This window comes from Trichomycterus rosablanca, chromosome 12 (genome assembly GCF_030014385.1).
Source record: "Trichomycterus rosablanca isolate fTriRos1 chromosome 12, fTriRos1.hap1, whole genome shotgun sequence".
Lineage (NCBI taxonomy): Eukaryota > Metazoa > Chordata > Actinopteri > Siluriformes > Trichomycteridae > Trichomycterus > Trichomycterus rosablanca.
Genome location: NC_085999.1, coordinates 5,633,484 through 5,659,894, shown reverse-complemented (window position 1 = coordinate 5,659,894; position 26,411 = coordinate 5,633,484). Strand labels below are relative to the sequence as shown.

Genomic DNA, 26,411 nt, shown 5'->3' with positions numbered 1-26,411 from the left:
ATAAGATTTGCTTGGCCCCAGAAAATGACACAATATATGATGGAACCGGTACGAGTGAAACATTTGCAATAAATACAATTTATTTTGTTTATTTGATATTTAAGTATAGTACAATTACCCTTAACTCTCCCTTTAACAAATGAAACGATGTTTGCAAACTCTACTGTACAACTTGACCACAAGTTTGTTGTAGAAAAGTTGACAACTTTAAATATCTCTAAATTTAGTTTGCTTGCAATGTTAAAATAGCGACTGGCCTTAAGTATTTTGGCCCTGTCTGACATACCTGGAATTCACTGTTTAAATCATTGCTCTTAAAGCTTCTTTCTCGACTGTTTATAGAGAAATCATGTCCTTGCATATGTGGATTGTTACTGCGTTCGTAATGTCTGCGTGCAGGGTCTCTAATGGGTGTTTGTCCCAATTGTGGAATTGATGATGTGTAAGGGAACCCCACACTTCACTGCCATATAGTGCAATTGGTTCAGTTATTGATTTTTGAGCCAGATTCAAATTGGAATTTCCACAAATGTTTGTCCTGTTATAGCATAGAAGGCCCTGCAAGCTTTTTCTCTCAGTTCATTTACTGCCAGTTTAAAGTTTCCTGTTAAACTAATTTTTAGTCTGAGGTAAGTATAGTCTTTAGTATGCTCAATTTCATGATTTCGTAATCTAAATGTGTGTTTTGTACCCTGAGATCAGGATATAGATAATAATTTTAATCTTTTTGAGGTTGACTGTCAGGGCCCAGGTCTGACAGTACTGCTGTAGCAAGTCCAGTTTGTTCTGTAGACCCTGAGCGTTGGGGGACAGCAGGACCAGATCATCTACATACAGCAGGAGTTTAATCTCAGAGTTGTGTAGAGTGACACAGAGAAGGCCAGTTAATTAATATAAATGTAAAATAGGTAACTCTGTATGTAACCTTTTCCCTAAAACCAAACTTGGAATCGACTTCAATTCTAATACCAGATGTTGTGAATAGCATTATTTCATGAGGTACATGGCGGTATTTAATATGCCATAAAATAATTAAACAGCCAGCTTGGTCAGACAAATGTAGGATATACTGTATGTCACATTAAAAAGCTACCGGAAAAAAAAGACTAATTTAGTGTTAATCTTTTTATCTAATTAATCTTCTTTTTACTGAGAATAGTCCACCGTTATTGAAGTTATGAATAAAAATCTGTGAAATACAACTTGTTTTGGATCAAGTTGATGCATATTTTAAAAGCTATTGAAGTTATGAATATGCTGAATACTTTAAATGCTATTGAAGTTATGAATAGAAATCAGTTTTTTAATATGTGATAAAGGGTAAAAGTGTCAGTATAAAAGTTGTAATATGTAATGTGGGTCACTTGATAAAATACAACTTGTTTTGGAGCAATTTGATGCATATTTAAAAAGCTATTGAAGTTATTAATATACTAAATAATTTAAATACTATTGAAGTTATGAATAAAATCTGTTTTTTATTATGTAATAAAGGGTAAAAGTGTCAGTATAAGAGTTGTATTATGTAATGTGGGTTACCCTTGATAAAATACAACTTGTTTTGGAGCAATTTGATGAATATTGAAGTTATTAATATGCTGAATACTTCAATGCTATTGAAGTTATTAATAAAAATGTTTTATAATGTAATAAAGGGTAAAAGTGTCAGTATAAGAGTTATAGTTTATAATGTGTGTTACACTTGATGAAATACAACTTGTTTAGGAGCAATTTAATGAATATTTTAAAAGCTATTGAAGTTATTAATATGCTGAATACTTTAAATGCTATTGAAGTTTAATAAAAATCTGTTTTTGCACTGATGAAGGACTAGAGATTGACTAACACAAACTGTGCAGCAACAGATCAGCTATTGGTTGCTTCCTCAATCTGTGCTCTTCTCTGTACTTGCATTCTTTTGGACTTGAGAAACATCATCATTAGCAGCCCAAGTACTGTTTATTAATATGTTCACATCCATCAGAGTACAGTCCATATAACCAGATGTTGTTCTTGCTCACCCATATTATCAAGAATGTATCACCACTCTCAGTTGTGCCATATTGCTTAAACATTCTAATGTGAGGCACTATAAACTTACCTGTTATGGCTCTGATTGCGAGTCAGCAGCTGGTTTGACTGGTCAGATTAAATCTTTCACTTGGGAAGAGCACTTTTCTTACAGTCTCTTGGTACAACTCTCTTGGCTGCAATATGGTATTAAACTCTATGAATGTTTTTTTTAATAGTAGCAGCAACTGAAAAAATATACAGAGTATCGTTATTTTTAAAGATAATGTTATTTTTAAGGATAATCTGTTGTTTGGGTGGTCAGTATATTGCAAGAGATATATAAACTTTTGTGATCTCAGCATTAATTTTTATGGTGCACAAAATATTTATTGCTGAAAAACATGACTTACATTCACCTGCACTAATGCACTGTCTCAGACAGATGTTCTCTCTCTTTAGCTTCTTTATTTTATGCTGCAGTACATCTATTTTGCAAAGTAGCTCAGGTGAACACACCCAACAAAATTTGATAACAGTCAGGGCTTTAAGCATACAGAGGTGGGCGAGTGGGCACAAAGGTGGATGAATGAATAGATATTGTCAGCACCAGAACTGAAAAAAGCGAGATGTTCCAGAATATATTTTTAAACAAATATATTTTCAACACAATATATTTTAATAAAAAAGTCAACTAGCACTTACTTCAATCGATTTAGGATATGGGCTACAAAAACACTGACGTTCTGTGAATCTGGTTGTGGAGCAGTGTACTAAATGTCAAACTTGTTGCCACTATTATAAACTTGAATATGGGCAACCCATCCTTTTGGAAGATTGGTGGTTCAAATCCAGCCTCTGCTATGCAGCCACTGTTGGGTCCTTGAGCAAGGCCCTTAACCCTGTCTGCTCCAGGGGCGCCGTACGATGGCTGACCCTGCGCTCTGACTCCAGCTTCAAAACAAGCTGGGATATGCGAAGAAAGAATTTCATTGTACTGTACATCTGTATATGTATATATGACAAATAAACTATATCTGCTATCTTCTTCTTCTATCTTGTGCTGATGTGAATGAAGGCAAATACACTGAGACTCTCTCTACCTCAGCAGCCCTTCTTGACATGTGGCCATTTTCCTGGAATAAAAAACCCTGTTTTTAATTTCATATTTTAAATCTGTAGTTAACAGAATGCTAAAATAACTAAACACAATGGCACAAATGCAGGGTTTTACCTGGGTTGTTGGTGGGCTTAGGTGGTTTAAAGCACACATATAACCTATTATTTGAATAAAAATTTTGGACCTCCAGTATTTTAAGTGTAACATGCCGGTTACAGTCCACATTTAATTTATGTGTATAGATTTGTCATCAAAGGTGAATTGTCTCGTAAGAGATGTTAAAAGCATTTACAAACTTCTCTATGTTCATTTCTAAGTAATATTATCTGTAAACCTAAAATCATTAAAAGTCTTAAGTTTATTATAGTGCAGTTCAGCACAATAACAGCACTATAAACTAAGTAATTGCACCAGTCTTAACAAGCATTAATAAGTATTTAAAATGCACAGTGAGAAGCCTAATGTTAACGTTTAGCTAATGTCCCAAGTTACTCATTTGAAAACAATTCATGCTGATACCTGGGTTGTTTTCGACTTTCTACAATGACCACTTATTTTTATTAACATTTCAGAGATAATATAGTTTTTCATGTTTATTATTATTTTAAACTGTTTAAGTTTAGCAGTTTAAGTTTAACGAACTTCTTTTCTTCATTTCCCACTTTAAGTTGACGACAACAGTTTAGCCGTCGATGAGATCTTGTCAGATTCTTTTGACCTTCAATAAGCACTGACTCAATAACACATGTGGCAGGAATTTCATCTTCAAAGAAGTACACAAGCACGTACTTTGGCAGACTCATGTTTCAGAGTAAAATAACTGAAAAAGACATTTGTATTTCGCTTAAAGTTCAAAGACGGTTGTTTAAAATCACGGTCTCAAGTCAAGTGCGGATGTGCGCATGTGCAGAACGAGGTGTCCGACCGTCCGTAGATGAAGACTGATGTGCTGTGTAAAGAAGAGAGGTTTGTGCAGAATAGACATAATAAAGCGCTATAAAGTCATTAAACTGAATGATATGTAATGTATTGTTTGTTCTGTATGGATGGGTTCTGATAACCGCAGTTTTTAATGCAGTTTTCATAAAATCATAAAAAATAATGGTTTATCTTAAATATATTATTAAATAAAATATTGTATAAAGCAAAACTGTTCAGTAGGAAGCAAATAATTCAGTCTTACAGTGGTGCATCTTATGACCTCTTTAGATCAATGTAAATCAGTTGACTATATATATACAGTGGGGAAAATAAGTATTTGATCCCCTGCTGATTTTGTAAGTTTACCCCCTTACAAAGACTTGAACAGTCTATAATTTTTATGGAAGGTTTATTTTAACAGAGAGAGACAGAATATCAACAAAAAATCCAGAAAAAAAAAACTTTAAATAAAGGTTATAAATGAATTTGTATTTAATTAAGGGAAATAAGTATTTGATCCCCTACCAACCAGCAAGAATTCTGACCCCCACAGACCGGTTATGTGCACATGAGGCACACAAATTAGTCCTGTCCCTGTATAAAAAACTCCTGTCACAGAATCAGTTTCTTCCGTTCAAATCTCTTGACCACCATGGGCAAGACCAAAGAGCTATCAAAGGACGTCAGGGGCAAGATTGTAGACCTGCACAAGGCTGGAATGGGCTACAAGACCATCAGCAAGAAGCTTGGTGAGAAAGAGACCACTGTTGGCGCGATCATTCGAAAATGGAAGAAATACAAGATCACAGCTCACTCTGGAGCTCCATGCAAGATCTCACCTGGTGGGGTAAGAATGATTCTGAGAAAGGTGAGGTCAGTCCAGAATTACACGGGAGGAGCTTGTCAATGATCTCAAGGGAGCTGGGAGCACAGTCACCAAGAAAACCATTAGTGCCCGCAAAGTCCCTCTGCTCAAGAAGGCTCATGTACAGGCCCGTCTGAAGTTTGCCAATGAACACCTGAATGATTCAGAGAAAGCTTGGGAGAATGTGATATGGTCAGATGAGACCAAAATTGAGCTCTTTGGCATCAACTCCACTCGCCGTGTTTGGAGGCAGAGAAATGCCCGGTGGGGATGGTGTTCTTGGGGTCATATCCAGCATTTCTCTGCTCCCAGCTCCCTTGAGATCATTGACAAGCTCCTCCCGTGTAATTCTGGACTGACCTCACCTTTCTCAGAATCATTCTTACCCCACCAGGTGAGATCTTGCATGGAGCTCCAGAGTGAGGGCGATTGACTGTGATCTTGTATTTCTTCCATTTTCGAATTATCACACCAACAGTGGTCTCTTTCTCACCAAGCTTCTTGCTGATGGTCTTGTAGCCCATTCCAGCCTTGTGCAGGTCTACAATCTTGTCCCTGACGTCCTTTGATAGCTCTTTGGTCTTGCCCATGGTGGTCGAGAGATTTGAACGGAAGAAACTGATTCTGTGACAGGAGTCTTTTATACAGGGACAGGACTAATTTGTGTGCCTCATGTGCACATAACCGGTCTGGGGGTCAGAATTCTTGCTGGTTGGTAGGGGATCAAATACTTATTTCCCTTAATTAAATACAAATTAATTTATAACCTTTATTTAAAGTTTTTTTTCTGGATTTTTTGTTGATATTCTGTCTCTCTCTGTTAAAATAAACCTTCCATAAAAATTATAGACTGTTCAAGTGTTTGTAAGGGGGTAAACTTACAAAATCAGCAGGGGATCAAATACTTATTTCCCCCACTGTATATATATATACTGTATATATATATATATATATATATATATATATATATATATATATATATATATATATATATATATATATATATATATATATATATACTGTATATATATATATATATATATATATATATACAGTATATATATAATGTTATATATATTTATATACATATATATATATACAGTGTATCACAAAAGTGAGTACACCCCTCACATTTCTGCAGATATTTAAGTATATCTTTTCATGGGACAACATTGAAAAAATGACACTTTGACACAATGAAAAGTAGTCTGTGTGCAGCTTATATAACAGTGTAAATTTATTCTTTCCTCAAAATAACTCAATATACAGCCATTAATGTCTAAACCACCGGCAACAAAAGTGAGTACACCCCTAAGAGACTACACCCCTAAATGTCCAAATTGAGCACTGCTTGTCATTTTCCCTCCAAAATGTCATGTGATTTGTTAGTGTTACTAGGTCTCAGGTGTGCATAGGGAGCAGGTGTGTTCAATTTAGTAGTACAGCTCTCACACTCTCTCATACTGGTCACTGAAAGTTCCAACATGGCACCTCATGGCAAAGAACTCTCTGAGGATCTTAAAAGACGAATTGTTGCGCTACATGAAGATGGCCAAGGCTACAAGAAGATTGCCAACACCCTGAAACTGAGCTGCAGCACAGTGGCCAAGATCATCCAGCGTTTTAAAAGAGCAGGGTCCACTCAGAACAGACCTCGCGTTGGTCGTCCAAAGAAGCTGAGTGCACGTGCTCAGCGTCACATCCAACTGCTGTCTTTGAAAGATAGGCGCAGGAGTGCTGTCAGCATTGCTGCAGAGATTGAAAAGGTGGGGGGTCAGCCTGTCAGTGCTCAGACCATACGCCACACACTACATCAAATTGGTCTGCATGGCTGTCACCCCAGAAGGAAGCCTCTTTTGAAGTCTCTACACAAGAAAGCCCGCAAACAGTTTGCTGAAGACATGTCAACAAAGGACATGGATTACTGGAACCATGTCCTATGGTCTGATGAGACCAAGATTAATTTGTTTGGTTCAGATGGTCTCAAGCATGTGTGGCGGCAATCAGGTGAGGAGTACAAAGATAAGTGTGTCATGCCTACAGTCAAGCATGGTGGTGGGAATGCCATGGTCTGGGGCTGCATGAGTGCAGCAGGTGTTGGGGAGTTACATTTCATTGAGGGACACATGAACTCCAATATGTACTGTGAAATACTGAGCAGAGCATGATCCCCTCCCTCCGGAAACTGGGTCGCAGGGCAGTGTTCCAGCATGATAATGACCCCAAACACACCTCTAAGACGACCACTGCTTTATTAAAGAGGCTGAGGGTAAAGGTGATGGACTGGCCAAGCATGTCTCCAGACCTAAACCCAATCGAACATCTTTGGGGCATCCTCAAGCGGAAGGTGGAGGAGTGCAAAGTCTCGAATATCCGCCAGCTCCGTGATGTCGTCATGGAGGAGTGGAAAAGCATTCCAGTGGCAACCTGTGAAGCTCTGGTAAACTCCATGCCCAGGAGAGTTAAGGCAGTTCTGGGAAATAATGGTGGCCACACAAAATATTGACACTTCAGGAACTTTCACTAAGGGGTGTACTCACTTTTGTTGCCGGTGGTTTAGACATTAATGGCTGTATATTGAGTTATTTTGAGGGAAGAATAAATTTACACTGTTATATAAGCTGCACACAGACTACTTTTCATTGTGTCAAAGTGTCATTTTGTCAGTGTTGTCCCATGAAAAGATATACTTAAATATCTGCAGAAATGTGAGGGGTGTACTCACTTTTGTGATACACTGTATATACATATATATATATATATATATATATATATATATATATATATATATAATTTTTCCTAATATGCGTCTAAAGAATATCACACACATACTCCTTTAAATTTTTGTTTAAAAAAAAAAAACGTTAAAAGACATAAAAGACTTAAAAGTTCATATAACATTACTTATTATTTCAAGGTCACGTAACGTTTATAGAACGTTCTATTAACGTTATTGTGAGAATGTTTGCTCATAACATTAGGAGAACTTTCACATAACGTTAGTGAAAGTTGTGGGAACGTTCCCTGTTAGCTGGGAGGTTGCTGCTGTTGGGCCCTTGAGCAAGGCCCTTAACTCTCAGTTGCTCAGACTGTATACTGTAATGTAAGTCGCTTTGGATAAAGGCGTCTGCTAAATGCCGTAAATGAGAATAAATATAGTCGATTCCACAGAGTAATTTTCGATTGATACTTAGTCACAAAGTAATAAACGTCATGGGTTTAATACGGTGGCCGAGAAGTGCAAAACAAATTTACATTTCAGAAAACAAAATTACAAAAAAACTAAAACAAATTTACAACAAAAGCAAAAACAAATTTACAAGTGCTTGGGTACCCAGTGTTTGTAAATTTGTTTTGGCATATGTAAAAGTGTTTCAGCACTTGTAAATTTATTTTCGGCATATGTAATTTTGTTTTCTAAAATGTATATTTGTTTTGCACTTCCCGGCCGCACATTTCTGACGGAAAAGGCAGGGACAATAAACCGGAAGTGCGTGTTGCTTACCTGCTGTCAATCAAACTGTTTCTCAGCGATAAAGTGAACGGAGTTTGTGATGGTGACGATAAACAAGGTTTTGTCTAGTTTGTGGAAATCATTTTATCCAGTTGACCCGCTATTGTTTTTCTTGTGGAAAGTTTTGTGCAGATGTTTAGACGTGGCGTGTGCATCTCTATTTACCGTCCGCTCTTCTAAACATCTAAGGAATTCCCACAAGAACAACAAAAGCGAAATAATGAAAATAATTAACACAAAATGGACAAAACATTGTTTATTAGGGACGGAACATTTGATACCGAGGCTTGTTGAAGCTTGTTTCACTTTTGTAACACTGGACTCAGCATGTGCGGGACTGATGAAGCTTTGTGCTGTGTTTTATCTCACTCACTATATAAGAGACAATCAAACCAGGGTTACCCACCGTCCTGTAAATACAGAATCCTGCTTTATCTGGAGACTAAACGCCGCGTTCTGTATTGAACTGATACAGGACGCTTTGTTCCGTATTTTTATCAATGGGAGACAGTGTGATGTGTATAAAACAGAAGGAAACTGCTGCTTAATTCATTATATTAAGTAGTGTTCACTTTTATTCTTAGTAACGTGACATAACCTGTTTAATAAACCGCTGTATGTGTAGCACAGTGGGAGGAGTGCGTTGTTTTGCCTAAAATATGGTTCTGACTTATTATAAAGAATGAAAATAATAAATTTTAAACACCATAAATAAAACCTTTGTTCTCATGACTGTGTAAGGTCCCCCCCTGCTGCTATAACCAGCGCACACACACCGTTACTAAGAATAAAAGTGAACACTACTTAATATAATTCCCTCAGTCTCCCATTGATAAAAATACGGAACAAAGCGTCCTGTATCAGTTCAGTACTAAACGCGGCGTTTGGTCTCCAGATAAAGAAGGATTGTGTATGTTACAGGACGGTGGGTAACCCTGGTTTGATTGTCTCTTATATAGTGAGTGAGATAAAACACAGCACAAAGCTTCATCAGTCCCGCACATGCTGCTTTAATATAAGCTCCGATACACTGAGTCCAGTGTTACAAAAGTGAAACAAGCTTTAAAGCCTCGGTATCAAATGTTCCGTCCCTAATAAACAATGTTTTGTCCATTTTGTGTTAATTATTTTCATTATTTCGCTTTTGTTGTTCTTGTGGGAATTCCTTAGATGTTGGCGGACGGTAAATAGAGATGCACACGCCACGTCTAAACATCTGCACAAAACTTTCCACAAGAAAAACAATAGCGGGTCAACTGGATAAAATGATTTCCACAAACTAGACAAAACCTTGTTTATCGTCACCATCACAAACTCCGTTCACTTTATCGCTGAGAAACAGTTTGATTGACAGCAGGTAAGCAACACGCACTTCCGGTGTTATTGTCCCTGCCTTTTCCGTCAGAAATGTGCGGCCGGGAAGTGCAAAACAAATATACATTTTAGAAAACAAAATTACATATGCCGAAAATAAATTTACAAGTGCTGAAACACTTTTACATATGCCAAAACAAATTTACAAACACTGGGTACCCGAGCACTTGTAAATTTGTTTTTGCTTTTGTTGTAAATTTGTTTTAGTTTTTTTGTAATTTTGTTTTCTGAAATGTAAATTTGTTTTGCACTTCTCGGCCACCGTAGTTTAAAGATGTTTATGCTTATGCCAACCAAAACGTTTAGATATGCAGCCGAATCCAGTGACAATAAACATTAAACTGCTTCTGTTCTGTTGTAAGACTGGTGTTAATATTATGATTTACTCAAAAGAAGAAAAACATGTCAGGAAAAATAATTAACTTATATTTACTGTCTCATTTAAACATTTGTGCAGAACGCGCGTGACCCGCAGTAGAGTTAGTCACGTGACGCGTGCGCGCACACATGACAACAGTATGGCGGCTGCTTCTGTGTTTCAGAGAGTAAGAACGGGCTCTAAAATCGGAGCTCAGTATGATCAGGAGGGAAACATCATCCAGGTTTGTTTTATTTAACATCTGTTTAATTTATTACAACCACCAGAGGTGATCAATGTTTTGGTGTTTGCGCTGTCACTTCTAATGTTGCCAATCGTGTAGCCTAGCTAGCATCCTGCATAAGAAACAAACATTTATTATGTTCTAAAGCAAAACAAGACCTGCACTGTTTTATATTTTATTATTACACAACACACTACACAGTTTAATTATTTGATGTTTGGTGGGTAGCACTGTCGCCTCACAGCAAGAAGGTCCTGGGTTCTATCCCCAGGTGGGGCGCTCTGGGTCCTTTCTGTGTGGAGTTTGCATGTTCTCCCTGTAGCTGTGTGGGTTTCCTCCGGACGCTCCGGTTTCCTCCCACAGTCCAAAGCCATGCAAGTGAGGTGAATTGGAGATACTAAATTGTCCATAACTGTGTTTAACAATAAAGACAGAAGTAATGTTCTGTCATGAATGGGGTGGCACGGTGGCTAAGTGAGTAATAACTGTTTATTACATATATATATAAATATATTTCCATTACATTTTAAAATTTACCACAAGGTCCAGGTTTGAATCTCATCAACTCTATTGGCTGGTTGGGCGTCAATACAGACATGATAAGCTATGTCTGAGGGGGAGGATCGGCAGAGCCCTCTGATGGATTGGCACCCTGTTCCCAACCTGACAAAGCCTCTACTGGACTAGCCGCTAGTTAGTTAGTTTACCAGACTTCCTCTACTTCTTCACTGAATAACAATTCCTAAAGTTGCAGTCTTATTTAAACACATGACCTTATGACTTCTGAAAGTTATTTACACCATCTGGTAATGACAGCTGAAGTTTCTGTGATTTTTATGTTCATGCCGTGGTGTAGGTGGAGACACGTGAAGATGAAGAGCAGAGCATCAAGCTTGCAGAAATCTTGGAGCTGCTGCTGGCTGCTGGATATTTCAGAGCCCGTATCAAAGGCCTGTCACCATTTGATAAGGTACTGTCACAAAACAATTACTCAAACTACTTCCACCTTAAACAATTAAATCCAGTCCAGTCATCTTTTTTTGTTTTAATCTCTGTCTTGCTCTTATTTTCACATAGGTAGTGGGAGGAATGACATGGTGTATCACTACTTGCAACTTTGACATAGATGTTGATCTGCTCTTCCAGGAGAATTCCACCATTGGTCAGAAGATGTACGTTGTGGTAATGCAAAAATGATATAGAAAATTTATAGGGGAACGTTGTGAGCAATTGTAATAAACTATATAAAAAATTAGTAACTAACTGTAGTAACTGCTTAACTTCAAGTTGGAATATCCTTAAAAAGTCTTTCAATGGTTAAAAAGCATGCACACTGTTGTGAAGGTTTATGAGGCCTAGAGTTCTAAAGGCCTACTATACCATATTTGTTTTCTGTGTTTATTGTCTTTCAGAGCTTTGACAGAGAAGATCGTTTCTGTGCTTCCCAAAATGAAGTGCCCTCACAGACTAGAGCCACATCAGATCCAGGGTCTGGACTTCATTCATATTTTTCCTGTCATACAGGTGAACTTGGACTTATTGCAAATTTAAATCAGCAAATATCTCTCTTCTTTTTTGTTTGAAATCCTGATCACTGAAATCAAAGTTTCTAAAAACAAAAGTCAGAACCGACTTCATTAATTTAGCTGGTTCCAAACGAGTGTTTTTGCAGTGTAAAAGGGAAATGACATAAAGCGTATGATTTATTTTTTGTCTTAACAGTGATTGTGGCTAAAACACTTGAACTTAATAATTTTTTTTTATTAAAATCGCAGACTTTTTAATAAAAATATTAAATCTGCTGATTGCCAGTTTTTGGCTAAACCAAAAAATCTAATTATTTCATTTTTTTCTTTTAATTTGACTTTGGCTAATTTTGCACTCTTAATACCAACTCTTTGCTATTTTAGCAACAATGTCTTTAATAATATTTTTAGCAGACCTAACTGTAGCAAAAATATTGATTTCTTCTGTGTTTCTCTGCAGTGGCTGGTAAAGAGAGCTATAGAGACTCGAGAGGAAATGGGAGACTATGTGCGTGCTTACTCTGTTTCTCAGTTCCAGAAAACACATGCTTTTCCTGAGGTGAGAGCACATTTACATTAGTTACTTCTACAGTAGGTACATTTACACATTAAATGTTATTATATATATTCTCAGTAGTTTTTTTTTCTTTAGATCAAATCTGTTTTGATTAATGTTGCAGAGTCACTATGTAGGTAGTAAAGACATTACTGCATTTTTAGTAAGATAATTAAGTAAAATAAGTTTGAGAGGAGGAATGCCTTGTTTAGCTGCCATCAGTAACTTAAACTACCAGGCAACACAATGATGAATTGAGCAACATTTGTGTGTTTACACTGATTCACACCAATTTTTTAAGCACTTACACAGACAAAATGCAAAACAGTACCTCTTAAAAATAGATAGATAGATAGATAGATAGATAGATAGATAGATAGATAGATAGATAGATAGATAGATACTTTATTTATCCCAAAGGAAATTATTGGTTTACAGTATTTAGACATGTGACCATGAGCTTTTTGGACATCCCATTGTTATTGCTCTTGTTGGACATCTCATTTCAAAATCAAATGCTGTTTAAATAATGACATCTATGTAAACCCTTTCATGTAAGAAATCTCTAGTTTTCTAGACAGGCAAACACTGGCTAGCAGGCATTCTGGGTAAATTATAACATTTTAGTAGTTCTTGCATTGTATAGGTTAGCCAGATGTAATAGTTCCTTTTTCAAATCTGATCGGCCAGGGTTACATGCACTGCAAAATAAACAAGTCTCGACATTTAGCTACTAGAGAGACTCACTCCTGATCTTCATTACATCTCTGATTTGATTGGCACAGTATGTTTGTTTCTCTGTTTCAGGATGAGGAGTTTGAGCAAAGGAAACAAAAAGCTGTGAGGACAGTAGTGGATATGTCTGTAAGTATCTGGGCAATTGAAAAAAAAAAAGATTTGATAAACATTTTAGGTGGAAAAGTTGTGCTTAGTAATAAATATTATGGGAATAAAGATGGGACAGTGGTAGCCTAGTGCATAGAGCATTGGAATTTCAACTGAAAGGTTGAGAGTTCGAATCCCAGCTCTGCCATGCAGCCACTGTTGGGCCCTTGAGCAAGGCCCTTAACCCTGGCCCTTAACCCTCTCTGCTCCAGGGGCACAGTACGATGGCTGAAGAAAGAATTTCATTGTACTGTACACCTGTATATGTATATATGACAAATAAAGCCATTCTCTCTCTATTAACATTCAGAATGTACATTACCAAGCAGTTAGTTTGCTCTGTGTATGTACACTGTGTAAGAATAGTTTCTAAGGTTTAGTTGCTTGTATATATCATTTGTGGTTGGACAAAACAATGTGGAATCATTTAATCAAGCGTAGCCATACCTTCATGTCTACCTTCGTCATGTAGCTGCTAATGACCCCAGTTTCACAGACATTTTCCACACACTACTCTCCACTTTAAACAGCAGTGTTTTACATTATATACTCCATGTGTTTGTGTGTTTGTAGGGAGTTTATGCACCCCAGAGGCGATACAGAAGACAGATGAATGCTGAAGAATTGCTAGATGAAGAGTCCAGGGTTCATTCCACTCTTCTGGAGTATGGCAGGTAATATATGCACACTCCTCTTGGGTATAATATGCATAAACTGAACTACAACAGTTCACATAAACACTATATGGCCAAAAATATCTAGACACCTGGTCATAAGCTTGTTGAAAATCCCATTTTAAAAACAAATGGTATTAAAATAGAGTGAACAGCCACGATTCTGAGAAAATACTCACAAGACGTATGAAGTATGTCTGAGGGAATTTGTGCCTATTCAGTTAAAAGAGCATTTGTATGGCTGGTCACTGATGTTGATCATGTGTTCAGTGGGACAGAGTGGGGCTCTGTGCAGGCCACTGGAGTTTCTTTAAACCAAGTTTTTCCTTCATGTCTTTACACAGTTCAAAAGTAACATTGACTGTTGCTCAATGTTACGTTTGCACTGTGATCAGAAGATCACAGATCACTTGATTTTTTTTTTTGGTTGGGTAGTTGTGATCTAGTATTTTAGCATTTAAGGACATAATTCACTTCTGAACTTCTAAAAGGTGTTTCTGCAAAGTCTGTTTTGCTCTTCTGCACCCTAATTGCATTTAGCTCTTTCAAACAGGTCATGTTAGCCTCTCATCACCTCCTTCTCACCCCTTTTCTCTCCTTTCCTCCTCTCATCACATCAGTCCATGCTTAAACCTTTCCATCTACATGCAGTAAGTATGTGTGTGTTTAGTCAGGGAATTTCCAGTCATTTAAATTGAACTGGAAAACCTTTCTTGAGGTTCTAAACCTTTTGGCATGCTTTCTTTTCTTACTTGAATTATTTGTGTTTGTGTGTGTGTTTTTTTGTGTCCAGCCAGTGCTTTAGTTTTGTCATTTTGTGGTTGTAACAGCTTATATAAAAATATGTCTGTTTTTTTACAGGCGTTATGGATTCAGCAAACACTCTAAACAAGAGAAAGTGAGTCTTGTCTTACAGTTTTGCAGTATTTTCTTAATTTATTTGTGCATTTTAATGTATTAGCATTAGTAGAAATGTATTTGGACCAGTCTAAAATGGCTCTTTTGCAGACTGGAGAGAAGAAGCCTCATTTGGCCCACGGTGCACAGCTCCCACCCCCTGGCATGACTGATGTATCTGAGGAGGAGGATCTACAAGCAGCTGAAGAGGTCACAAAACCAATCACAAAAACTACATTGGAGAGCTGCTGGAAATTATTTTGGAAAAGCTGACGTTGGAGTTTCCTAGTTAACCAGTTACTATGGGGCTAAATGGCAATTCAGTTTTGTGACTTTTCACTGTCTCATCTCAGCCCATCGGAATTGTTGTTTTAAGTGTCCGAAGGCCATGGAAAATAATTTAGATTGTACTATATGTACTAAGTATGACCATGGGGCCCTTACCTTCCATAAAATGTGTCTGTTTAAATTTTTGCCCATTTCATCCAAATTGCATCTGTGAGGTCAAGCACTGATGTTTGACTAGAAGGTCTGGCTCAGAAGGGAGGTTTCAGTTATTAGCAAAGGTGTTCAGTGAGATTGAGGTCAGGTCTTTGTAGAGCTTGTTAGCAATGGATGTGACTAAAACGTCAGAATTCAGTAATTAGGAAGGGGTTTCTATGTGCAGAGTTTGTTATTTGGGGTTTAACAATGATCCATCAACATTTTATTTAAGCTACAAATATTAAGCTACAAATGTATGGTTTTAGAACATATTTATTCAGATAATTAAACTGTGTTGTGATGATTCATAATAATAATAATAAAATCTGTGTTGTAATATGTGTCATCCTTCTGTTACTTTCAGGTCCGAATTAAAGCCCTCATGACTGGCATGGCAGCCATGGCTACTGAGGAGGTACAGTAAGATTTACAATTTTTAATTTCTAAAGTAAATGTTAAAAATAATATTTCAATATTATATATTTGCCTAAGTGGCCACATCTCAGCATGCTTTAATGCTTTTTTCTCTATGTTCATGTGTGTTGTAGGGAAGGCTGACGGCGAACACAGTGGGGCAGATTGTGGGGCTGCAGTCTGAGGAAATAAAGCAGATTGCTTTTGAGTATGCTGAGAAAGTGAGTAGCCTGATTGTTATACTCAGTGGTGCTTATGTAGTCTGAAAACCCCCCAGCTATAAGATTAGCAGTGATCTTTTAGATCAGATTCCTGACACAACCCTACTATTTCTGTCAGGGATTGGGACTGGGACTGAGAGTGCACTGACAAGTGCATCTCTAGTGGCTCCCCTTTAACCATCTGTAGCCAATCATATCTGTGCAGAGGTCTGACTGGCTGATAGCTAGCCACACTGGGATTCAACCTGTGCCTTTAAGTGATAGTAGGCTAGCGTACTTTACAGCTGTGTTCCCAGAGCAACCTAAAAGAAGACCCATGTTGTCTGTACAATATCTTTCGCTATTTTGCAGTGATAGCCACGTTGTCATGTAAGCATTAGCCTACTTGCAGACAGCAGTAAATATGTAAGTAAAGTATGGCTTCATGTATGTAGATTGTTTCTATAATTTAATATTAACATTAACTTTACAGAATGGCTTTAAATCTGACACACTGCTAAGCTTTTTATGCTATAGTATCAAATGTGTTGCACTGAAGTTAAAACTTTGACCAAGTCACTCCTAAGCCTAATGTACATTTTTATTTATTAGAAAGTAAACCAGTGTGTGTGTGTGTGTGTATATATATATATATATATATATATATATATATATATATATATATATATATATATATATATATATATATACAGTGTATCACAAAAGTGAGTACACCCCTCACATTTCTGCAGATATTTAAGTATATCTTTTCATGGGACAACACTGACAAAATGACACTTTGACACAATGAAAAGTAGACTGTGTGCAGCTTATATAACAGTGTAAATTTATTCTTCCCTCAAAATAACTCAATATACAGCCATTAATGTCTAAACCACCGGCAACAAAAGTGAGTACACCCCTTAGTGAAAGTTCCTGAAGTGTCAATATTTTGTGTGGCCACCATTATTTCCCAGAACTGCCTTAACTCTCCTGGGCATGGAGTTTACCAGAGCTTCACAGGTTGCCACTGGAATGCTTTTCCACTCCTCCATGACGACATCACGGAGCTGGCGGATATTCGAGACTTTGCGCTCCTCCACCTTCCGCTTGAGGATGCCCCAAAGATGTTCTATTGGGTTTAGGTCTGGAGACATGCTTGGCCAGTCCATCACCTTTACCCTCAGCCTCTTCAATAAAGCAGTGGTCGTCTTAGAGGTGTGTTTGGGGTCATTATCATGCTGGAACACTGCCCTGCGACCCAGTTTCCGGAGGGAGGGGATCATGCTCTGCTTCAGTATTTCACAGTACATATTGGAGTTCATGTGTCCCTCAATGAAATGTAACTCCCCAACACCTGCTGCACTCATGCAGCCCCAGACCATGGCATTCCCACCACCATGCTTGACTGTAGGCATGACACACTTATCTTTGTACTCCTCACCTGATTGCCGCCACACATGCTTGAGACCATCTGAACCAAACAAATTAATCTTGGTCTCATCAGACCATAGGACATGGTTCCAGTAAACCATGTCCTTTGTTGACATGTCTTCAGCAAACTGTTTGCGGGCTTTCTTGTGTAGAGACTTCAGAAGAGGCTTCCTTCTGGGGTGACAGCCATGCAGACCAATTTGATGTAGTGTGCGGCGTATGGTCTGAGCACTGACAGGCTGACCCCCCACCTTTTCAATCTCTGCAGCAATGCTGACAGCACTCCTGCGCCTATCTTTCAAAGACAGCAGTTGGATGTGACGCTGAGCACGTGCACTCAGCTTCTTTGGACGACCAACGCGAGGTCTGTTCTGAGTGGACCCTGCTCTTTTAAAACGCTGGATGATCTTGGCCACTGTGCTGCAGCTCAGTTTCAGGGTGTTGGCAATCTTCTTGTAGCCTTGGCCATCTTCATGTAGCGCAACAATTCGTCTTTTAAGATCCTCAGAGAGTTCTTTGCCATGAGGTGCCATGTTGGAACTTTCAGTGACCAGTATGAGAGAGTGTGAGAGCTGTACTACTAAATTGAACACACCTGCTCCCTATGCACACCTGAGACCTAGTAACACTAACAAATCACATGACATTTTGGAGGGAAAATGACAAGCAGTGCTCAATTTGGACATTTAGGGGTGTAGTCTCTTAGGGGTGTACTCACTTTTGTTGCCGGTGGTTTAGACATTAATGGCTGTATATTGAGTTATTTTGAGGGAAGAATAAATTTACACTGTTATATAAGCTGCACACAGACTACTTTTCATTGTGTCAAAGTGTCATTTTGTCAGTGTTGTCCCATGAAAAGATATACTTAAATATCTGCAGAAATGTGAGGGGTGTACTCACTTTTGTGATACACTGTATATATATATATATATATATATATATATATATATATATATATATATATATATATAAATAAAGTGGGGAAAATAAGTATTTGATCCCCTGCTGATTCCCCTTACAAAGACTTGAACAGTCTATAATTTCCCTTGAGATCATTGACAAGCTCCTCCCGTGTAATTCTGGGCTGACCTCACCTTTCTCAGAATCATTCTTACCCCACCAGGTGAGATCTTGCATGGAGCTCCAGAGCGAGGGCATTTAACTGTGATCTTGTATTTCTTCCATTTTCGAATTATCGCGCCAACAGTGGTCTCTTTCTCACCAAGCTTCTTGCTGATGGTCTTGTAGCCCATTCCAGCCTTGTGCAGGTCTACAATCTTGTCCCTGACGTCCTTTGATAGCTCTTTGGTCTTGCCCATGGTGGTCGAGAGATTTGAACGGAAGAAACTGATTCTGTGACAGGAGTCTTTTATACAGGGACAGGACTAATTTGTGTGCCTCATGTGCACATAACCGGTCTGTGGGGGTCAGAATTCTTGCTGGTTGGTAGGGGATCAAATACTTATTTCCCTTAATTAAATACAAATTAATTTATAACCTTTATTTAAAGTTTTTTTTTCTGGATTTTTTGTTGATATTCTGTCTCTCTCTGTTAAAATAAACCTTCCATAAAAATTATAGACCATTATAGTTGGTCATTATACAGCGTGTCCATGATATAATATATATATATATATATATATATATATATATATATATATATATATATACAGTGTATCACAAAAGTGAGTACACCTCTCACATTTCTGCAGATATTTAAGTATATCTTTTCATGGGACAACACTGACAAAATGACACTTTGACACAATGAAAAGTAGTCTGTGTGCAGCTTATATAACAGTGTAAATTTATTCTTCCCTCAAAATAACTCAAAATACAGCCATTAATGTCTAAACCACCGGCAACAAAAGTGAGTACACCCCTAAGAGACTACACCCCTAAATGTCCAAATTGAGCACTGCTTGTCATTTTCCCTCCAAAATGTCATGTGATTTGTTAGTGTTACTAGGTCTCAGGTGTGCATAGGGAGCAGGTGTGTTCAATTTAGTAGTACAGCTCTCACACTCTCTCATACTGGTCACTGAAAGTTCCAACATGGCACCTCATGGCAAAGAACTCTCTGAGGATCTTAAAAGACGAATTGTTGCGCTACATGAAGATGGCCAAGGCTACAAGAAGATGCCAACACCCTGAAACTGAGCTGCAGCACAGTGGCCAAGATCATTCAGCGTTTTAAAAGAGCAGGGTCCACTCAGAACAGACCTCGCGTTTGTCGTCCAAAGAAGCTGAGTGCACGTGCTCAGCGTCACATCCAACTGCTGTCTTTGAAAGATAGGCGCAGGAGTGCTGTCAGCATTGCTGCAGAGATTGAAAAGGTGGGGGGTCAGCCTGTCAGTGCTCAGACCATACGCCGCACACTACATCAAATTGGTCTGCATGGCTGTCACCCCAGAAGGAAGCCTCTTCTGAAGTCTCTACACAAGAAAGCCCACAAACAGTTTGCTGAAGACATGTCAACAAAGGACATGGATTACTGGAACCATGTCCTATGGTCTGATGAGACCAAGATTCATTTGTTTGGTTCAGATGGTCTCAAGCATGTGTGGCAGCAATCAGGTGAGGAGTACAAAGATAAGTGTGTCATGCCTACAGTCAAGCATGGTGGTGGGAATGCCATGGTCTGGGGCTGCATGAGTGCAGCAGGTGTTGGGGAGTTACATTTCATTGAGGGACACATGAACTCCAATATGTACTGTGAAATACTGAAGCAGAGAATGATCCCCTCCCTCCGGAAACTGGGTCGCAGGGCAGTGTTCCAGCATGATAATGACCCCAAACACACCTCTAAGACGACCACTGCTTTATTGAAGAGGCTGAGGGTAAAGGTGATGGACTGGCCAAGCATGTCTCCAGACCTAAACCCAATAGAACATCTTTGGGGCATCCTCAAGCGGAAGGTGGAGGAGCGCAAAGTCTTGAATATCCGCCAGCTCCGTGATGTCGTCATGGAGGAGTGGAAAAGCATTCCAGTGGCAACCTGTGAAGCTCTGGTAAACTCCATGCCCAGGAGAGTTAAGGCAGTTCTAAGAAATAATGGTGGCCACACAAAATATTGACACTTCAGGAACTTTCACTAAGGGGTGTACTCACTTTTGTTGCCGGTGGTTTAGACATTAATGGCTGCATATTGAGTTATTTTGAGGGAAGAATAAATTTACACTGTTATATAAGCTGCACACAGACTACTTTTCATTGTGTCAAAGTGTCATTTTGTCAGTGTTGTCCCATGAAAAGATATACTTAAATATCTGCAGAAATGTGAGGGGTGTACTCACTTTTGTGATACACTGTATATATATATATATATTATATCATGGACACGCTGTATAATCCAGTTATGCTTCAACTCTTATACAGCTGAGCTCCAGCTCATGGGGATTCTCTTCAATCAATTCAGACAGAAAGTGCAATTCATTGTTCCCTTAGTATTTAGAAGTCATCCAGTTCCTGATGCAAACTTTTGCCAGACATATTAACAACTGTGTCCAAAAATGTTCACATTTTAAATGATCTGTCTATAAAGAAAGTTTGTGGGTCACTTGGGTGCGTTTTTATGCAGGTGCAGAGCAGAGAGGTTTACTCGTGGCTACCCTCACATTAATCAACATTTCGTCTGTTATTAATCTATGTACACTCATTAATTCAAAGGGAAAAGAATTAAATGAGTTTAAACCCACAGACGTGTAATAAATCTGATAAACATGTGTTTCCTCAGGCAGAGCGATCTGCAGAGGATTGTCCGGAGCGATATGGCCCTGTACAGCAGCATCGCCGCATGGTGGCATCACTCAACAAACAAATCCAACAGCGGACCAAAGAACTGGAGGAGGTGGTGCATACGCATACATTCATATACACACTACACATACTACAAACATTAAAAATACCTTGTAACTGTCGACTGTGTTTTGCTGTTTGCTAAATTTCTTAACCAAACCATTGTGTTTCAGATGCAGGCAAAGCAACAGGAAGTGCGAACAGCATGTGAGGAGGCCAAGAGCAAACTAACTGAGGTAACAACACTTGTGTAATCAACTTAATAAAAACATGATGTTCCAACTCAGCAGGTCTCAGACTGGGGTACAAATACCACTGGTATAGCACCCCCTTCCCCCTTTCCCCCGGTAAATCAAATGATATTTTAAATATAATTAAAACAATTATTTAGAGCAAAACTAGATTGAATTCAATCATATACGAATATTAATGACTGCTTAGTGAAAACACCTGAGATCTATTTTCTAAACATAAAACACCAAAAATGCCTGGATATCATACAATATTATGGTCTGGGGTTAAGTACATTGGTGCCTATTAAAGTGTGTGCAACACATGCAGACATCCGAGAGAATGATGCTGATGGTGTATTAATATGTGTGTAGGCCACGAAGTTTGGCGAGAAGTTGGAGAAGGAGCTCAGTGTTCTGGCAAATGTGGAGGCTCAGGCTGATTCGAGGTAAAATTGCAGTACTGGTGGTTCTCTCCAGAATTGGTGGTGTGACACTAGTTATTTGCGGCAGATGTGGATTGAGTAACATGCTCGCACTTGTTTAAAAGAGTGAAAGAGTGATCTGCAGCTGTTTGTTTTGTACTTCAGTCTGCTGGAGAAACTGCGTGCTCTGGTGGCCATGAACGAGAACCTTAAAGAGCAGGAACAGGAGTTCCGAGCACACTGCCGTGTATGTTACAAAAACTGGTTTCATTTTTAGTCTTTAGTTGTAATGATATTTTACTAGTTTGTGTGTGTGTGTGTTTGGAGTGAGGAAAGATCTTGTCAGAATAATAATAATGCAGTTTTGTGTCAACAGGAGGAGATGACACGGCTGCAACAGAGCATTGAGGACCTGAAGATTGAGTTCGGGGATGAGGCTGATGATCAAAAGGTTTCAAAACACTTGAATTACCCATACTTATAGTGTGTAACAGTATACACCAGTACATATATTACAGTACCTAGGAAAGATTATATAATATACATGCTAGAGACAATGATTAGGAACAATTAGGAATAAATCAGACTAACAAAAATGTATTTTTAAAGTTATCATTTAAGTCTTTGATGCAATTTCTGTATGTGTATCTGTTACACTAGACTTGCATCGGACTTGCTGTTATGGTTACATGATTGGCACATCTGACATGCATTTGTAATAATATGGTACAAAATACAAGGGTCCTCCCTGTGTCAGTGTGGGTTTCCTCCGGGTTCTCCAGTTTCCTCCCACAAATTCAAAGAAATCCAGTCAGACCAACTGGAGCTAAATGTATGGGGTGTTTCCTGTCTTTCACCCAATAACTCTTACCCACCACAAAGCTGACCAGGATACAGTGTTGGTAAAACAGACAATTAATTAATTAAATAACATCAATGTCAGTGTGTGTTCAGTTTTAACTTTGACTGCATAACACAAGCAGATCAGACTTTTAATATTAGTATCACGCTCATCATATTGTTCCCACTCTGTCTGTTCGTTGGGTTTTAGGAGAGGACTCAGATAATAGATCAGCAGTACAGCACAGATCGAGAGAAACTGCAGAAGATCCGCTTGCTGATGGTAAGATTAAAGATTCTTTCATTTTTTTTCAGTGTCGACTAAAGTAGGGACCGCTTTAAATGTACCTGTTTTCCCTGCAGGCTCGGCGGAACCGGGAGATCGCCATTCTGCAGAGGAAGATTGATGAGGTTCCCAGCAGAGCTGAGCTCACACAGTACCAGAAACGCTTCATTGAACTCTACAGCCAAGGTGTGTGTGTGTGTGGGTTGGTTTCTGACCTTTTAAATTCATTATTCAGGCACTGATATTTGCTGGATTCGTTACCTTGACACTTACAGTACATGGTGTTACTGAAGTACTATTATTCATTTATTAATTTGTACTTGTCCAACAATACAGTTTCTGCCACACATAAAGAAACTAAGCAGTTCTTCACTCTCTACAACACTCTGGATGATAAGAAGGTCTACCTGGAGAAGGAGGTACTTACTTAAGTTTGATTTATTTTTTAAAAGATTTTTATAGGAAACAGCTTGGTTGGCATATGTTGGCATACTGTAGTGTATTTAGTATATTAAAACCACTACATTTCTTTGTATAAAATTGTATTATGCAGTATGTTTGTTTCTGACCTTGTTTTTTTCCCACAGGTGAATTTGCTCAATTCCATCCACGACAACTTCCAACAGTAAGTATCAACTGATCAAACACTGACTAGAAAGCAGCTGGTTCAGCTTAGCTCAGCTCAAGTCTGTTTTGCTGGCATCTTTTGTCACTCAGCTTTTTTTTTCAAATACAGGTGCACCATTACCCATCAAAATATTGAAAACAAATGATGCTTGAATGTGTGCATCAGCATTTATCTGTACCTCAGGTGTGCTTAGCTGGCTTATTTTATTTACATCATAAATTAAAGACTTTAAAATTAATGCATCTTGAAATATTTAGACCTTTTTAAACAAGCTACATGTAGGATATAACAACCCTGACAACACCCCCAGAGGTATTATATTAAATTATACCTAAAGAAAAATGATTTTATTACCCGTCAAACATTTTTTATTACCGGGGGAAAAAAACATTTTTTTTTCTCCATTTTTTTTTTTTAGCGCATACATTTTTTACCCAATTGCATTATGCTTCCTCTCCACTGCTGCTGTCCCCCGCCCCGATTGAGGAGAGTGAACTGACACACACCCCCTCCGACGTGTGCACTAGCCGATGGCATTTTTTTACCTGCACGAGTCGATCAGTCGTTCAGATGTGATCAGCCTTGTGCACGGAGAGCCACACCCTAATTATACCCACACCCGCATTATTCATCCACTTTGTGCCGATGCCATCAATCAGCCAGCAGAGGTCGTAATTGCACCAGTTATGAAGTCCCTGTCCGGCTCCCCACCTTGTATGAACAACAGCCAAACATTGGTCAGATGGCAGAGCATATTTTACCCCTGAGCCACCTAGAGCTCATATTTTTAATTATCACATAAAGATTTTCCCTCTTTCATTTCTAAGACATTTAGTCAGGCTCTTTACCAAAAAAGAAACTGTATAAGTCACACTGACAAATAGCCAGAACTAGCTGTCTTCTAATATAAGGTGGTGAAGTATATTTTTGTGTGTGTAAATTTTATACATTTTGTTAATTTCTTAAATAACTTTGACTTTAAGGTTTGAGTGAGAATTGTTTAGACAGTTTTCTTAATCCTTGTGCATTTAGGGCTATGGCATCGTCAGGAGCTAAAGAGCAGTTCCTCAGACAGATGGAGCAGATAGTGGAAGGCATCAAACAAAGTCGAATGAAGGTGGATCCATAAATTTAATATTTTTATATTTAATGTTTACATCTACTAACCAACATTATTTGTATTGTTTCATAACAATAGCATTAATAATTATAGAATATTAACTTGGTGTGTTTGTGTAGATGGAGAAGAAAAAACAGGAGAATAAGATGAGAAGGGATCAGCTGAACGATGAGTATCTGGAACTGCTGGACAAACAGAGACTCTACTTCAAAACAGTCAAAGACTTTAAAGAGGTGAGAGCTTTAAACAGTTTTCGGCAAATAAATTGTCTGCAGGGCTTATTTTGTTGCTTGACTTTTGGGAGTTCACTAAAAGGACTGTACTGGTAAAAACTTTTTAACATAGATTAAAGGGAAGCAGAAACTTCCTGAAAGCTGCTGGAGCTGAACACCTGAGAAAATGTAGTAGCATAATCTAAAAGGTCCATGATGTATTAATGAAAAAGAAGACTGGGGAATACAGTCTGGGTTCTTTTCTCCTATTTTGAAGTGTTTGTTTTGATTGAAGAGCCTGCTGTTGCACAGCCTTTTCCCAGGTGGAAAAACAGCATGATTTATATTTACTTTTCTCTTATAGGAGTGCCGAAAGAATGAGATGCTGTTGTCCAAGCTGAGAGCAAAGGGAGCATCCTAATGACCCAGCATCTTCGGTTTATCATATTTCCACTATGTGCTTGCAGGATAAATATGCACTAGATGTCTGTACTAATCAATACTGGATTTCTATAATTAACTGCACAAATCCCACATAGACATTTAATGTCCAAACTTTGGTCAGCTACAGCCAGACAAATTAATCTATTTGCCGTCTTACATTACACAGCAGTATTTGTAACGGTTAATGCCTTTTGCAATGTGTAAATGTCAACTATCAAGGTTTATTTGTAAGAATTGTACAATATTAAACACCACACATGCATTAACATGTTTAAACCTTCAATGGAGTCCTTTCTTGGAGATGGAAAAAAGTTACAGACATGTAGACCAGGGGTGCCCACACTTTCGTGGCTTGAGATCTTCTATTTCAGTCGACAGGTCATGGCGATCTACTTTTTAAAGTTTTTTCATCATTTTTTAAAAACAGTGTAGCTTTTTTAAATGCTTTTCAGTTGCTTACATTAATATTCAACTTTACAGGGCAAGCGACTGAAAAATCACACTAACCTTATTCTGATGATTTGAACTGGATGGTGTCGGCCAGGTTTGTGTAGTCTGGACAATAGCTGCTGATGCCAATTCTCAAGCAGCTTCCAAGTGTTCATAGGTAAGAGTGGACTGATATTTTGACTTAATTATTTTCACGTGGGAAAAGGCTGATTCACACAAGTAGGTTTATCCAAAAAATGCTGTACAATATGTCGCACATTTTTATTTGTTTGGATATTTTTCTTCAGCCAGCAAGTTCCAGAATTGTCCAGCTGAGGCACTTGACTTCATATAAATATCAGATCGTTGGGTTAAAATTTAAATGAATGAAACAGTCGTCTCTACAGTGGTCTTGCCTGAAATCTAACCATTTTTGTTTTTTTGTGCATGGTTGCACACTTATCTTTACAAACAGTGTAGGTTGCAAATAAAATACGCAAAAATGGTGCAAACTGGCTACT

General features: G+C 38.3%; 1 protein-coding gene across 2 annotated transcripts; it reads left to right on the top strand.

Annotated features, from left to right (window-relative positions):
- The first annotated feature begins 10,322 nt into the window (after nt 1-10,322).
- On the top strand, nt 10,323-25,744 carry ccdc93 (coiled-coil domain containing 93). 2 transcript variants are annotated; one of them, XM_063005561.1, is made up of 23 exons: nt 10,323-10,406; nt 11,263-11,376; nt 11,484-11,578; nt 11,819-11,930; nt 12,393-12,491; nt 13,296-13,352; nt 13,947-14,047; nt 14,909-14,945; nt 15,056-15,154; nt 15,792-15,842; nt 15,976-16,062; nt 21,215-21,328; nt 21,450-21,512; nt 21,882-21,955; nt 22,097-22,178; nt 22,308-22,382; nt 22,983-23,054; nt 23,135-23,243; nt 23,394-23,476; nt 23,645-23,682; nt 24,718-24,802; nt 24,925-25,038; nt 25,382-25,744. In XM_063005561.1, the coding sequence occupies exons 1-23, from the start codon at nt 10,323-10,325 to the stop codon at nt 25,436-25,438; spliced, it is 1,902 nt and encodes a 633-aa protein (XP_062861631.1). In that variant the 3' UTR covers nt 25,439-25,744. The 2 variants fall into 2 exon arrangements, with proteins under 2 accessions (XP_062861631.1, XP_062861632.1); XM_063005562.1 differs by lacking the exons at nt 10,323-10,406; nt 11,263-11,376 and having other exon boundaries at nt 11,505-11,588.
- Nucleotides 25,745-26,411: the final 667 nt, after the last annotated feature.